This window comes from Vespa velutina, chromosome 14, assembly GCF_912470025.1.
Source record: "Vespa velutina chromosome 14, iVesVel2.1, whole genome shotgun sequence".
NCBI classification, from domain to species: Eukaryota; Metazoa; Arthropoda; class Insecta; order Hymenoptera; family Vespidae; genus Vespa; species Vespa velutina.
Genome location: NC_062201.1, coordinates 638,913 through 655,264, shown reverse-complemented (window position 1 = coordinate 655,264; position 16,352 = coordinate 638,913). Strand labels below are relative to the sequence as shown.

Below are 16,352 nucleotides of genomic sequence, written 5' to 3'. Positions count from 1 at the left end.
ATAAAACGAATATCCGGATGACCGCACTGCGCATCCGGCAGGGACGTATCAAATGATTCTTTGCTGTTGAGAATCGTACCTTCCAGGACATTCCGTCATTCTGTTTTTCGTGATAATCATTTTTACTATTTGTATGTTCCTTTTGTATAGTTTCTTGTATTAAATGATTAAAAAATCAATGTAAGATTATATTTAACAAAGAATTGACGTTATCCATTATTGAAAGATATATTATTGTTAAATGTAACAGTTGCATAAAAAAAGTTTAACATTAATTTTGGAGCATATTGAAAATTGAAATAATGTGGAATATTAATGTATAGAAATATAGTTGTAAAGTGTGTGTTATTTCGAAAAAATAGTTATTACAATATTAAATGGTAATCTACTATTTATGTTATTATTATATATTGCGTTTTACAAAGATAATCTACACTCCATTTTCATAAGGTGTTGAATCGCTTTTCATACTTAATAAGCTTTTATTGATAATAATTATTCAGCTATATGCATTGTTATCAAATAACATCGTTTTTTAAATTCTGATTCTAATTTGTCTTTATTCGATTAATAGTACTTAAATTCACCCGTTATGTCCACGGTTGCATACGTTCCTGAAGCTAGTCGTCTGCTGTGACGCGGAACAAAATGGCGGCAGCTAATGAAGTGCCGGTAGAAATTAACCAGAGTGGCATGTGTACAACGGAAAATCAGGTAAGCTTAGATGAATAATTTTTTTAATAAAATCAGGAAAATGCTTAAAAGAAATCTGTTACGTAAGATATTGTAGTAAGAAATATATTTATTACTTCGACTGGTAAGAAATGCTATTGTTATATATATTAATTATTTTTACTGTGGTTCGCATCAATGAATTACAGCAAATACATTATTGAATGTATTGTTATTTCTAAAATTGGTTTCTAGGCGATAATATTAAAATATCATAAATAATATTTTCGTATTGTTTCAAATGAATCGAACCACGTTCATTACTGTACTGGCGTTGCTATACAATTTATAATAACATGAATTATATGCGTATGTGATGTGCAATATTCATAGATAATTCGGTCTCCAAAAGACGCCATTCATTTTGGCGGGCACGTGCATCTTCTTCTTAGATTGTACAAAGTAGTTTCTTAAATTTTTATCTTTTTTATTGCATAATTATTCATCATAAATGAATAATATTTTAAATAATATTTATACTATATATTTTACATAGCTGTAAGTATTTTATATACATATATATATATATATATATGTATATATATATATATATAATATGTATATAAATCATATATATATCACATATATATATATATATATATATATATATATATATATCAATATATTTATATAAGATTTAATTATTTATATTTGTAGCAGAATAAAATATACTTTGTAAAAAATATACATCACATGCTTTCAATTTATATTTAATTTCATTAATTATTCTATGAACTATGAATTATTCAATTAATTTCCAAATTAATCTATGAACTTCTTATTATTACTAATAAAAATTATCTGTTGTTTGTAAAAACAATTATTTTATTTAAAAAAAGATTAAAAAGTATAAAATAACCAATTTATTATATTTTGGAAATAGTAGAATTTTATCAATTATTTTATAATGAGATCGTGTTGGAATTTTTTATAGATGTATATGTCTTGTATATTTATTAAAATTTGTGTATAGGATCTAATTTATAATGCTATAATGTGTCATAATTAATGATTACAGACTTCAAAAATGGAATCAATGGATGTTGGAGAATCAGCTCCTGTACCAGCTACAAATGCTAGTGTACCACCATGCAAAGAATCTGTATCTGTTGAAGATATGACATCCAGAGATTATTATTTTGACTCTTATGCTCATTATGGAATTCATGAAGAAATGTTAAAGGATGAAGTACGGACAATGACATACCGTAACTCCATGTATCACAATAAACATCTTTTTAAAGGAAAAACAGTTCTTGATATAGGTTGTGGTACAGGTATATTATCCATGTTTGCAGCAAAAGCCGGAGCTGCCAGAGTGATTGGAATAGAATGTTCCAATATTGTTGAATATGCAGAAAAGATAGTAGAAGCTAATCAGCTTTCAAATGTTATAACAATTTTGAAAGGCAAAGTTGAAGAAGTTTCTTTACCTGATGGTATAGAAAAAGTTGATATTATTATATCTGAGTGGATGGGTTATTGTTTATTTTATGAATCTATGCTGGATACGGTGCTTTTTGCTAGAGATAAGTGGCTTCGTGAAGATGGAATGTTATTTCCTGACAAAGCAACTTTATTTATATGTGGCATCGAAGATAGACAATATAAAGATGAAAAAATAAATTGGTGGGATGATGTGTACGGCTTTGATATGAGTAGTATAAGGAAAGTAGCCATTAGCGAACCGCTGGTGGATATTGTAGATCCAAAACAAGTTGTTACAAATGCATGTCTTATCAAAGAAGTTGATCTATATACTGTAACAAAAGCAGATTTAGAATTTTCATCACCATTTACTCTTCAAGTTCGTAGAAATGATTATGTTCAAGCACTAGTTACATTCTTTAATATTGAATTCACTAAGTGCCACAAACGGATTGGCTTTAGTACAGCGCCTGAAGTGCAGTACACACACTGGAAGCAGACAGTGTTCTATTTTGATGAATATATGACAGTGAAGAAAGGAGAAGAAATATATGGTGTATTTTCCATGAAGCCCAATGCAAGAAATTATAGAGATCTGGATTTCAGTATTGAGTTGGACTTCAAAGGAGATTTGTGCGAAATTCATGAAACAAATACGTATCGTATGCGCTGATATCCGTGAGCTTCTATATCCTTCTTTTACTACAATAGTTCTTCAGACTGTTTAGTGAAATCTGAACTTAAAACCCTTTTATTATTACTGAATTGTGCTAATCATCTACCATATTTAACAGTACGGTACAAGTACGGTAAAATATATTTTACTCTTTTTTTACGACCAATAAAATCTAATAAAATGGTGTCATTTTTACACATTTGTATGCTTTATTTCTCTATAATATTATAAGATATAAGACGATGAATAGATTTATATGTAGCATTATTTTTTACATAATACATATTCTTGTACCGTATTATCAAAAGTATTTTTTAAAAATGTGTTAAAAATTTTGAGCTCTTACTGAATAATATGTTACTAGATATTACTGTTACAAATGCTTATGTTTCTGAAAATACTTAAAAATTTCAATCATCCAATAAGTCAATATACAATGTACATAGAAAGAATATTTCACTAAAATATTCTTCTGTTTTTCTTTTTATTTTTTGCCAAGATTGCCATGCGTATGTATGACTTTCATATGAATAATATTTATGTGTAATGATTCATCAGAAAAAAGCATACAAACATATAATCAGATAGAAAATGAATTTTCATGCATAATAAAAAACAAAAAAAAATCTGTATTAAATATTTTATAGTAAGCAAACACATAAAGACAAAGTGTAATTCGTCTTTGTGATATTCAATAAATTATAATTGTGCGTGAAAATTCTAACGTTCTAGTATAGCCTTTGAATTATGTACTAATAATGAAATTCCCTAAATCAAATTTTCTGTTTTTTGTTTATTCCATTTGTATCACCATTGTTTGGATGCTTCCGTTTAAGTAAATAAGTTACTCAAAATGAGTAAACACTAATAATGTGGAATTAATATATTTATTAAGTATACGCGTCAATATACAAAACACGTGTCATCATTTTTAATACATTAATATTCATCTCTTGATTCAACTTAATTTTTAAGAGAGAGATAGAGATGTCATATATTACATTACTTATTACAATATTACTCAATATAAAGCAATTTAGTGTTAATACAATTAAAAATTTGTTTTAATGTTTACTGCACTATTATGAAAGATGATATAATTTTATATTTTACATTCTTTTAGTTAGATATTGGAACTAAATCAATGTATAAATTTCATGTGCAATGGTGTAAATGAAAATTTTTTCTAATATAATTGAAGCGGAAGCATGTTCTTATCCTATACTTAGTTATGTCATGTACATAATTAAAAGAGATGAAAGAAATAATGAGCCCTAGAAAGGAAGTTTCTTTATGACAATTATTATATATTAATAAATTGTTAGTATATATTTGCTATAAAAGGAATATACTTTTACTAATTTCAATTTAACATAGAATGTCATATGTTTAAATATTTTTTACTTTTTACTTCAAATATCAAAAAGGTCAATTTATTTTACAATATGTGGTATATACTTAAAGAAAGAGAAAGAGACACATGTATGTTACTATTTACAAATAACAATTCCTTTTTGCATACATATTTCATTTTATATGATAATCTTATGGCCAATCATTGTTAATTTTATATCTGTAAAAGGAAAAAAGATAGTAATTGCATACAATCAACATTACACATATTCTACACTATATTATTCAAAATACTCAACAGTATTCAACATTATTCAAAATTTGTATGGATAAAATATATTATCACGTTGCAAGGCCTTTTAGACAATTGGCTAATTTCTGAGTTTTGTAGTCTGTCCTCAATTGAATGAAGTTAAGTAAAACTGAACGATCAAGTACAGCCTAAAACGATTATAGAAATGATTATAGATTATCTGTGATATGTATTTTCTAAAATATTACATATAGTTATAAATAAGAAAGAGATATACCAATTGATCTCCTGAGCACACTTGTTTCAAATTTTCTGGTTTTACTAAAAGTAAATTGCATAATGCATGCAATGTATCAAATGATGATGTAACAACATCAACGTCAAGTTCTTTAACACATTTTCTATATTCATTCATATCACATATTGCACACATTGCACCAGCAGAATTAAATAGAAATTGTTGTAAATGATCATAAATTACTTTATGAAATCGAACTCCAAGTTCTGTTAAAGCAGTTTCTAAATTCTTCCCATCTAGGGTATTTCTAATGTGACGTATCATTCCTGTTACATATTGCACTACTGTCAGACAAGCTGAAGTACTTAAAGTATCTACATCAGTATCAGGTTTAAAATCAGTTTTTTTCTGTTCATTTTGTAAGTAAATCTTAACCCAGCCAACAATGGCACTTATACTTCTTTCTAAACCTGTATCTAGTTTCATATCAATTTGATCTAATACAACTTTTTTCTTTAACATACAATCTCCATGTTTTGCTGTACCCCTGAAAAAATAATATTAAGTTAAAATTTAATTAGTATTTTTTTTGTATATTATATAATTACTAAAATTTAATAGAGAAAAAGAGAAAGAGAAATTTACATGATGAGAGGAAGCACACTATCATTAAATTGTTCTTCCAAAAGACGAACTATTGCATTGCATTGATGCATGACATTGAAAAAATGTATTTCTGGTTGAGTTCTACTTTCTGGTATTGGTACACTTTGTAATCCTAACTCTAATGCATAATCAACATGTTCATTTATCAAGTATTGTAACAATGTTTCAAAAATTTGAGCTGCATTTACAGATAAATCATTTAGCTGTGATAATAATTGGCATCTTTGAAAAGCCATTTTACTTCTTTGTAAAAGTGCAATAGCTAATTCTTCTGAAAGAAATGTTTCTCCACCATAATCTTCTATTTGAGCAATATTTATGTTTGTTCTTGCTGCAAGTGCAGCTTGTAAATCACGACGTAATTCTTGAAAACCACCAGTTTGTAGTTGCTTTTTTTGGTGATTTTTGGATTCATAATATTCAATTAATAAAGCTGCTGATTTTTCTCGCAATGCTTTCATCTCAGTGCTAAAACATTAAATGGATTAATTATTTGTAAATTCAGAACATTGTCCAAAATATAAACTTACGTGATGTAAGTATCTAAATATTTTTGAAATATATTTCTAGTTAATTTTTTAAGGTAACTATCATCAGTACCCATATTAAACATTTTCAATTCATTTGATAATTTCACTGTTCTTCCATATAAATCATGCAAATTTCTAAGATATTTGTCAGAATCAGTTTTATCAGCCAGCTTAGCAACAGCATATTTTTGAAGTCGTAGATGGTAAATATTTAAGACAAATTTTGCCATTACTTGCTCTGGATTAGAAAATACTTGTTCCATTAATTTATTGTATTTTGTACACATGGGTATCACATCTTGAAAAACATCTTTTCCACCAAATGAACCCATTTGACTTTGTTCTATAAATGCATCAATGCATTGTGAATAACCTTTAAATTGAGATAATACAGATGCTAATTCTTTCATTCGAACTGCATCTTCTCTACTATGTGCTTGAACAAATTCTTCTATCAGATTACGCTCGATTTCATCATATTTAACGCTTATCTTTTTCTTTGCATGTTCAAATTTTTCTGCAGGTAACTCTTGAGCAATGAGATGTAATTTCTGAATTACATCTGCTGCCTCATCTAACTAAAATAAAAAAAGAATTTAATAATTTACTTTCTAAAGCACTTTTGTTTTCTAAGCATAATATTCTTACTGAAGTTTTATCTGTAAAAATTGGATCAGTTAAAGGTCCAGGACTTAAGAATTCTGAAAAGTGTCGCATAAGTTTTTGAGCTTCAACTGCTCTAGCTCTTGGTATATTAACACTTTCTAATTGATCTCCTAAATGAAGAACTTTGGTAGCAACAGAATTTATTCTTTCGTCTAACTGATGAAATAAGTCAATCGAATGTTTATTTCTTTCTTGCAAATCTAATATTTCAAGCGCATGTCTGGCTTCTTCATCTTTTAAACCAGCTTCAAGCTTGTCACACTTTTTCTGCTGACGTTCTTGTAAAATTTGTAAATCCTTAATAGCTTGTAAGAAAGTCTCATGTACAATGACAGGATCAAAAAATGCTTTGCCTCCATCTTTTGTTTTATCATTAACAGTTCTCCAAGCTAGACGTTCAACAAATTCTTCAGGATCAAAAGGCTCCTAGAAAAATTATTAACATGATAAGATATTACATTGTAATATATACATATTTATACACACACATATATATATAATCTCAAACTTACTTGTTCCAATTCTTTCATATATTGTTGCATCATTTTGAAAAATTTCTTTAAATTTACGAATAAATTATAATGTATTTTTATATAATAATAATACTATTATATGAGAGTAAGGTTAGAAATAAAATTGAGTTATTTTATACTGTTTGAATAAAAATATAAAAATATACGATTTATTATTCTCCTGATAGAATAAATGACATATGGTAAACTAAATATATAATGATTTAGTACGTATTTATTCTATTATAATAACAGTAACATCAATGCTGCTCAAATAAACACTTTATAATCACCGCCTGAATTCTGACCAATTAACGCAAGTTCTTATTTATTCGTAGATTTTTATTTACATTGAACGTCATCTAACGAAATATTTTATAAATGTATAATATTTTAATATATTATAATTTATCAAAATTTATATTACATTACATTAATTATATGATATTATAAATCATAACTTTCAAGATCTAATGATATCTAATCAAGAGCATAAAATCTCTATTATGACAGATAATCTGCGATTTTAGTTCTGACATGCAAAGCACTATAAAAGTCAGGTCGCGTTACATATATATGTTTGGATTGCTTACAATTTAAATCTTATTTATTACTCTTTATATAATTTTATAAGAAAAAAATTGGAAAAAAAAAAGAATAGTAAATTATTAGTAATGTGAATATTTTCCATCCTACAAATATTTATTGTGAAAACATCGTACAATAAAAGGCAAAGTTGATATTATAGATCTCTATAAATTGTGATAAAGTAAATCTCTATTACCATCAAAATTTTTTAACGAAAAATTTCATATGAATTGTAGAATCTATAAGATTCATATTCCTTGACTCAGATTTGTTTTTGACATATCCAATGTTATATGATATACTACAATGGAAATCTTTTGAAACTTGTTTTATTTTGTATGTTTTAGTTAAAAATCTAAAATATCGAAAATGAGTTCAAAGGATAAAGATAATAAAACTTTACACGATAAATTGAAGCAATTCTTTCGTATTAATAAAGGTAAATTAAAATCGAATATTATTTAAAATTTTTAATTCTTAACAAGTTTTCTAAATTCATTTATCTATTAAAATAAATCAATATTTTGAATATACTTGTTACTTTATTACGAAATTTAATCTCATAATTTATAAATTGTTAAAATATATATAGACTGTTTTTAATAATACAGACGTTTAATTACACATTATAATTTTTTGTGAAAGTACTTGTAACTATTATAAATATTTCAATTAATGTACATTAATAATATATGCTTTTTTACCATATTATTTTTTAGGAAATTATAAAAGTCGTGAAGATTTTACATTGTCACATGACATTGAAAAAGATATTAGTCCTGATAGTCCAGTACATCATCGTACAAAAGTTATTAAAGATTTGTGTGATGCAGTACTTAATCAACAATGGGAAGATGTATATATATATATATATATATTATTGTTATTTGTCAAGTAATTTAAATATTTAAATAGTAAAAATTTGTTACATATATATGTTATTATTTTCTATTAGAGAGCAGCTGAACGTTTATGGAATTTAGTTCAAGATTTATTGGGAAAGGATATACCACGTGAACATAGACATGTAACATTAAATTTCTTAAAATGTCTTGTGCAAGGGCAATATTCCAAATTATCTTCTTTAATGCGAGTAAAATTTTTTATGGTAGTAAAAGATCATAATATTCCTGAAGACATTGGTCCTAGGTAATATAATTGATTTTGGATTTAATTTTTTTTTTTATTTATTTATTATAACAAAACTAGAATTATATATAAATAAATTATTTAAATAAATGTATATTAGGTTAGAATTGCTCCAAAGTTTAACAGAAAATGGAAAGGATATTTTACATTTGGAGGAAAGAATGGGCCCATTTGTATTAGAATGGCTCCCAACAGTAACTAATGATGATGGTAAACGGGGTGCTGAATTTCTATCACTCTTAGTTAACATTATAAAGTTTAATTCTGCTTACATCGATGAACATATTATTTCGGGTCTTATTCAGTAAATATGATAATATTTTCATTAGTAGAATTTATTTTCTCTAATATTTTATAGAAAATTTCTTTAATTTGTACATTTCAGGTGTATTTGTCATCTTTGTTATTATAGTAATAACACGGATGTAGTCTCAGGATGCTTAGAGGTTCTCGATGCAATTGTATGCTACAATAATTTACAATCAGATTCATTACAGATGTTTATTATAGCATTATGTAGAAGTGTTAATGTTGAAACATATTGTCAGATAAGCTGGAAAGTATGTAGTATAATAAATTTATTTTTATTTCTTTCTTTAAAACTATTATGTATACAAGAATTATATATTATTTACCAATATATATATTTAATGCAGATAATGAGAAATTTGTTGGGTACTCATATGGGACATTCTGCATTATATACAATGTGTCGTTTGTTGCAAGATACAAATTATCAACGTGATGTACGGCTCCTTAGAGGTGCTGTTTTTTATGTTAATATGGGACTATGGGGTACACATCGAATTCCTAAATTAGTTTGTACACCAACATCAGTTCTGCCTTCATTTCATCAGGTAAATATGTCGTAGATAATTTTAAGAATTGTTACTGTATAGTTAAAAAGTATAACTATCTTTTCAAGGCTCTACAATGCAATCATCCAATTGTTATGTATGAAGTTACATTATCAATTCAAAGATTAGTGAATAAGTGTGGTGCTGAACTTCATGAACCTACATGGAGTATTATTCTTGATATCATAGAAGAAATAATAGTACATACTGGTAATTTATATATCATGCGTGAAAGTTTATAATTTTTTATTTACAAAAAAGGACAAATTAGAACTTGATATATTATTTGTTTAGAAACTAGTAATCAACCAGCCACAAAACAAGTATCAATAAGCTTGCATGAAACAATAAATAACATTGAAAATCTACTTGATATTAATCATTACAATGGTTATGTACAAAGATTTTATAATCTTGTAGAACGTTGTAGTAATGTACGCTCTGTAAGTATACACATGTGAGATAATATTTCAAGGTAAAGTTCAAATTATATACTTATTTTTAATTATATTTTTTAGGAATCATCAGTTTTAAAATTAATCGAATATAGAGCTTCTAGAATAAATCCTATGCATCATCATTGGCAATCTCGACTATTATCATTAATGGAACTTTATTATAAAACTGATACACGTACTAATATAAGAGTAAAAGCTCTTGATGTATTAGGAAATGTCATTCAAGTTAATAGGTATTATTAATTTTTATATTTATGAAATATTGAATAGAGCAATGTATTTTGTATTTTTAGGTCACAATATGAAGATGAGTTAATAGAACGCATAGTTGTGCCATATTTGCAACATGTGGATATGGATCCAGATATCACAATCCGTAATGTTGCTGCATATCTTCTTGTGGACCTTTGCGTAGAATGTGAAACAAAAAGATGTTTGGAGTTTTTAGATATATTAGAGAAGGTAATTAAATTTTTATACAATAACTATTGTATTTACTTTTGTTTTCTTTAGTACAATTATGTAATATAAATAGAGTGATTCAGGAGTAACCAAGCATTTGAATGTTTTAATTTTTAGATAATTAATAAACCGTTTACATCAGATACATCAATATCGATTGATGCTGATATAAAGGATGTAAAAACAGCTGTTGTTGGTATAATAAAAATACTTTCTTTCAAGATGTATCATTTGCCATCAAGTCATGCTATTTGTGCTTACAAAATTTTAGTAAATCATCTTGAGCAGCATTATAAAGATCCTTCTGTCTTCCATAATATATCTACAATTAGATATTTGGTATGTGAGACACAAAGTAAATATTTCCTTCAATTTTATATCTTATAAAATAACAGTATATTTTATTTAATTTAGATTTTTGACTGCTTTTTAAAAATCAGAGCAAACAGTTTGTATCATCTTGGTATCCTGGATCCATCAAATACAACAATAATACGTTACAGTCCTTATTTAGTATTGGAACATTCTCCATCTGAAAGAATGAGTAATGCTGGTGGTAGTAGCAGTCCTCCACCTGCTAGCCCTGCACTATTACAGCATATTTCTTGTCAGATTACTCACATATCTTTAACATATGCTTGTAAAGCTGTTATTTCTTGTATAAAACAAGAAAAAGGTTAGAATTTCGATTAATTTGCACGATCAAAAAATCTAAACTTATTCATTGATCGCATTATATATTATAGATTGGAAAGTTTTACAACTTGTATTAAAAGAATTACCACAAGTTATGCAAAATAGAGCTTTGATATTATCTTGGCATAATAGTGATATTGATTTCTTTGCTACAGCATTGTGTTCCATGGTAAATTTTTTGCTCATAATTTCTTTTCTTTAATTACATTTATTAACAATAATTAATTTGAAATATTTTACAGGTTAGTGATAAAAATTTAAGACTACCAGAATCTTTATATAATGTACCACTTAAGTTTACTCTTTCTGAATTTCGAGTTTATGTCTTTCCAGTATTAGCATCTTTGGCTTCATATCATGCTCACTTAGAACCTAATTTACAACAAAGACTAATAAAATGTTTGGAGGTATTATACAGAAATAAATATATAATATTGCATTATGTGTCTGTGTTGTACCCCAATATATTAACATATAAATGTTTGATTGATTTGGAAAACAGATTGGTTTAACAGCAAAATGTGCTAGTCAGTGTGTTACTAGCCTCACAACTTGTACTTTAGAAATGCGTGGTGCTATGAATAAGCTTTTAACTGAAGTACTTTCAATCTTAACAAAAATCTCAGCTACAGTCCATATTGCTATTCCTATATTGGAATTTTTGTCTAGTGAGTATATAATTCATAAAATTAAATCTTTAATTGTTGTTAGGTTGTATTGAAATAATATAACTTAAAATATTGTTTTAGCTCTTACTAGACTACCAAAGGTTTTTGCCAGTTTTATTGGAGATCAGCATATGTCTGTATTTGCTATACTATTGCCATACACTAATCCATTTAAGTATAATCATTATACAGTGTCATTGGCTCATCATGTAATAGCTGTATGGTTTTTAAAATGTAGACTGCCATTTAGAAGAGATTATGTTAAATTTATTACTACAGTGCGTAATATTCATTAACGTATTTTAAAGTTTTACATTATAATGACAATATTAATATAATTATGTTTTTTAAAATAGGGTCTTCGCGCAAATGTGATAGTTCCTTTTGAAGAAGGACATTTGATGAAATCTGATTTTAGTTCAATTAATGAAGATTCTTCAAATAGAAAGCGTAGTTCTAGTCTAACAGAGCAGGTATAAATATATAATAATTTATCGTTTCTATTAACTTTATATCATATAATGATATTATTATATAGGGCAGTAGAGGTAGAAGAGAAAGACCAATAATGACCAACCGTATGATAGGAGAAAGTAGAGCCTTAGATTTGAAACCACCAATTGATGAGGCATTAATGAATTTTCACATTGAACTTACAGAAACTTGTATCGATCTTATGGCTCGATATACTTTCTCAACTTATTCTGCTCGTCCAAAGAGGTAACCATTCTGTTTTGTGATTTTCTTAATGACATTTAAATATTAAAATATTTTCTTGTGAAAATTGATGATCTTATATAAATATATATATTTTTTTTATATTTCAGGTTACCAGCAGCAGATTTTCTTCTTAAAGAAGGTCAATCTATGACGTGGCTTCTTGGTAATAGACTTATTACTGTTACAACAAGTGGCTGCAGTAATAAAGCAATGCGTGGTGGTTTATGTGACAATTGTTGGGTAGCATGTAAATCCAGGCCTCAATCACCTGAACATATAAAGTCTTCCCAAACAAATTTACGCAGATTATCTAGTTTGGAGGTATATTAAACAATCATTTATATTTCAGATGTTGTAAATACAAAAAAATTTATATAGTTATTTATGTGAATTTCCAAAATTGAATTGACTTCTTTTATAATTACTAAGAATAAATTTTTTATTTTAAATAGAACTGCGTGTATGTGCATGTATGATTTTTAAAGATGCAATATTAAGCTATTAAGCAATTTTTTTTAGACTGGGAAAGAAGAAAAATTGTCTAGACAATCTTCCGGTGGACATGGAAGTTCTAATGCAAATGCTACTGCGAATTGTCCAATTGAAGAATCTAAAAAATCAATAGATGATATTGATAATACAAAACGAGAAATTCTCATAGAAAAGAATAAAAAAGATCATAAAAAGCAATCAAAATTAGAACAAATACTTGAAATTAAAAAAGATGAAGAACATGTACTTTGCGCTTGCTGGTGTCAAGGTTGGGCTGAAATATATGTGCGTAGACCTACAGGTGATATGTCCTGGATTATGAGAATTCAAAATTCTATGCAATTTGAAACTCCAATGGATTTTCCTGTACACGACATTATGGCTCTTTATATGCCGCTTCCAAATGATGTATCAAGCAAGCAACAAGAATCTACTGTAGATTACTCAGGAGATGAAGCAGAGGTATTTAAAAGATCATTAATTGTGGAGCTAATAAAAAACAATTAAATTATAACAAAAGTTAAATGTTATTTTAGGATGGACTAGATAAAAATGATTTTCCACAAAGTGAACAAAGTAGTATAATGAAATCAATGACTTCTTCGTCTGTATCTTCAGGGCCAATTGCAATACCCAGTTCACCTGCTCGTCCGAGTCCTTCGCGTCAAAGTTCACAAGACAGTTTTGAAAGTTTAGAGGAAGGAGAAGATGGTATGTTCCACAAATTAATGATATGGTATAGTAATATATATATTCAAAATTATAATTTAAATATAAATATTATAGTAGATATCAGACGGGCTCGAAATCCAGTACGTAGATCTAACTCAAGTCCTGAAATGAGTGCTAACTGGAAAAATCCATTTTTAAATAAAGAAAAGATTAATTTACAACAATTTGATAAAGATCTGTCTACTATGGATATAGATATTAAATTAGATGCAGAATTGAAAAAACATGTAAAAACTACTTTTTCAAAAGACATGAGGTAACTTTATATTTCATTTATTTTTTGTTAAAAGTTTGTATTACAGATATGTTATTTAATTTTAGAGTAAGTTGTGAAGCAATACCAGAAGAAATGTTTAGCTTGGGCACTACACCTCCATCATCAGAGAATACTACAGATCATCCAAATACTTTACGATCACAGCGTTCGTATCCGGGAGCAATACAAGCCACGCAAATGACAACTACCAGTAATACTGTACCACCATCTCCTACAACTGCACAGGTATAAGACACAAAATGACAAGTTAGGTTTATTAATGTTGTTATATCATGTAATGATTTTGTAATATACATTTCTAAAATAATTTAGGCACCTGGAAATTTTTTGACAACACAAGTTCGCACATCGCAAATCCAGTCGACAGGAACAAAACCTCCGCAATCGCCTACACAAGTTTATTCTCGTTTGGTCAATTATGATACTAATCAGAAACAGATGCCAATAGCTATTGAAAATAAACCTCCTATTGGTAGAAATCTACTTATCGATAAGGTATATTAATTGTAATGCATTATATGAACTATAATTTATTATTTGCTTTGTCTCACTTTATTAGAAAGATGAAAGGCCGGATCCCTCTGCATTACCACCTTTACCAATACCTTTTCGTGATAGAGGACATACTATATCTGTAATGAGTCCAGTTACGAAGTCCCGTAATGAATGGAATACTGCTCGTCGAGGTAATTCACCACGTATTAAGGAATCCCCTCGAACCGGTATTAATCCTAGGTAATATATATAATTCGGATAAATTAATGGATCTATAAATCTATGACTAAATTAATGTATAAAATATACGTTTTACAGTTTTGTATTTTTACAATTATATCACACTGCACATTTTGGTACTACAACAGAAAAGCCTTTATTAGTCCCTCAAACAACTGCTATACAAAGAGCAGTAACAAATTTGGATAGAATACAACCATATGAAACACATAAAATTGGAGTATTATATGTTGGTCCAGGACAAGCTTCAAATGAGGTTGAGATTTTAGCAAATCAGCATGGTTCTGATCGATACATGAAATTTTTAAAAGATTTAGGAACTTTGATACGACTAAAAGATGTAGATGAAAGTGTATTTTTAGGAGGATTAGATCGCAATGGTGAAAATGGAAATTTTGCATATATATGGCAAGATGATGTTACACAAGTTTGTACTTCAGTTTAAAATAATAAATTATAATATTTGTTTATTATAAAATAAAAAAAAATCTTATTTTGTTTTAGGTTGCATTTCATGTAGCTACATTGATGCCAATAAAACAAAGTGATCCAAAATGCACTTCAAAGAAACAACACATTGGAAATAATTATGTAACTGTTGTTTATAATGAATCCGGAGAGTCGTATAATATTCAGACTGTTAAGGTTAGATATTAATTAATATATGTTCTCAATTAATCTATTAAAAACTAATATCTGAATAATTAGTAAAGTAAATTTTTGAGATACACGTTCATGCATATGCATGTGTGTGTGTAAAGTAAACATTTAGATATCTATTAATTTTAATATTTGTTGAAATACTCTGTAATAATTTAATAAACTTATTTTACATAATTAATCTATATAATGATATTTAGTAGTATATAATAATGTTTAATAATATATAATGAAAAGTTAATTAATGAAATTTGTTTACGTTAAATTTTTATTTTAGGGACAATTTAATTATGCTTGTGTTGTGATCCAACCTTTAGATCATGGCACTAATCAAGTAACAGTACAAGCAAGAGAAGAACTTGCAGAACATATTGGTCATAGTGAACCAAAAATTATCTCTGATGAAAACCTAGCTATACTTGCACGTCAACTTGCTTTACATGCAAATGTAAGTTCTACATAATGAATAACAACAATTAATTTTACTATCTTTATTTTTTTTGTTTTTACATTCAGCTAGCTTCGATGGTATCTTCTTCCTTAAAACAAAACAGTCATAATCCATATGCTTCCAACTGGTTGGAACGTTTGAGGCATATTAAAAGACTACGAAACAGAGTACTACAAGAATCCGTAAGTAATAATGCTGATGGTAATTCAGATGATTTGTCACCAAGATCTAATAAACGAGTTTATATGGATGACTTTACTGAATATACTACATAAATTTATTAAAAAAATTATGTTATAAAAAAATTAAGTCATTAAATATATATCTAATATTTATCATAGTTGTTTTCTTGT

The 16,352-nt window shown here is 27.3% G+C and overlaps 3 protein-coding genes across 10 annotated transcripts; 2 read left to right on the top strand and 1 right to left on the bottom strand.

Moving 5' to 3' along the window:
• The first annotated feature begins 64 nt into the window (after positions 1-64).
• Positions 65-5,206, top strand: LOC124954199 (protein arginine N-methyltransferase 1). Of its 2 annotated transcripts, none has more exons than XM_047506751.1 (3): positions 65-380; positions 575-714; positions 1,751-5,206. In XM_047506751.1, exons 2-3 carry the CDS (start codon positions 649-651, stop codon positions 2,831-2,833), a joined length of 1,149 nt encoding a protein of 382 aa, XP_047362707.1. In that variant the 5' UTR covers positions 65-380; positions 575-648; the 3' UTR covers positions 2,834-5,206. The 2 variants fall into 2 exon arrangements, with proteins under 2 accessions (XP_047362707.1, XP_047362708.1); XM_047506752.1 differs by lacking the exon at positions 65-380 and adding an exon at positions 434-450.
• On the bottom strand, positions 3,707-7,107 carry LOC124954198 (exocyst complex component 5). Of its 2 annotated transcripts, XM_047506750.1 has the most exons (7): positions 7,055-7,107; positions 6,525-6,968; positions 5,877-6,454; positions 5,326-5,814; positions 4,720-5,227; positions 4,489-4,630; positions 3,707-4,409 (listed from the first exon to the last, which is right to left on the bottom strand). In XM_047506750.1, the coding sequence occupies exons 1-6, from the start codon at positions 7,085-7,087 to the stop codon at positions 4,532-4,534; spliced, it is 2,151 nt and encodes a 716-aa protein (XP_047362706.1). In that variant the 5' UTR covers positions 7,088-7,107; the 3' UTR covers positions 3,707-4,409; positions 4,489-4,531. The 2 variants fall into 2 exon arrangements, with proteins under 2 accessions (XP_047362706.1, XP_047362705.1); XM_047506749.1 differs by having other exon boundaries at positions 3,707-4,630.
• A 782-nt stretch (positions 7,108-7,889) lies between these two features.
• Positions 7,890-16,339, top strand: LOC124954196 (tuberin). Of its 6 annotated transcripts, none has more exons than XR_007102474.1 (29): positions 7,894-8,081; positions 8,362-8,498; positions 8,598-8,791; positions 8,892-9,095; positions 9,177-9,351; positions 9,448-9,648; positions 9,717-9,858; positions 9,943-10,091; positions 10,167-10,339; positions 10,400-10,568; positions 10,686-10,907; positions 10,983-11,244; positions 11,315-11,433; positions 11,507-11,671; positions 11,767-11,932; positions 12,014-12,210; positions 12,289-12,405; positions 12,471-12,652; positions 12,760-12,973; positions 13,172-13,606; positions 13,681-13,855; positions 13,931-14,132; positions 14,198-14,378; positions 14,466-14,648; positions 14,713-14,888; positions 14,967-15,315; positions 15,393-15,533; positions 15,866-15,996; positions 16,065-16,206. XR_007102474.1 is itself a non-coding variant. In XM_047506745.1 (29 exons), the coding sequence occupies exons 1-29, from the start codon at positions 8,012-8,014 to the stop codon at positions 16,272-16,274; spliced, it is 5,478 nt and encodes a 1,825-aa protein (XP_047362701.1). In that variant the 5' UTR covers positions 7,895-8,011; the 3' UTR covers positions 16,275-16,339. The 6 variants fall into 6 exon arrangements, 4 of the variants coding, with proteins under 4 accessions (XP_047362703.1, XP_047362701.1, XP_047362700.1 ...); XM_047506745.1 differs by having other exon boundaries at positions 7,895-8,081; positions 13,934-14,132; positions 15,826-15,996; positions 16,065-16,339; XM_047506744.1 differs by having other exon boundaries at positions 7,895-8,081; positions 15,826-15,996; positions 16,065-16,339.
• The last annotated feature ends 13 nt before the right edge of the window (positions 16,340-16,352 follow it).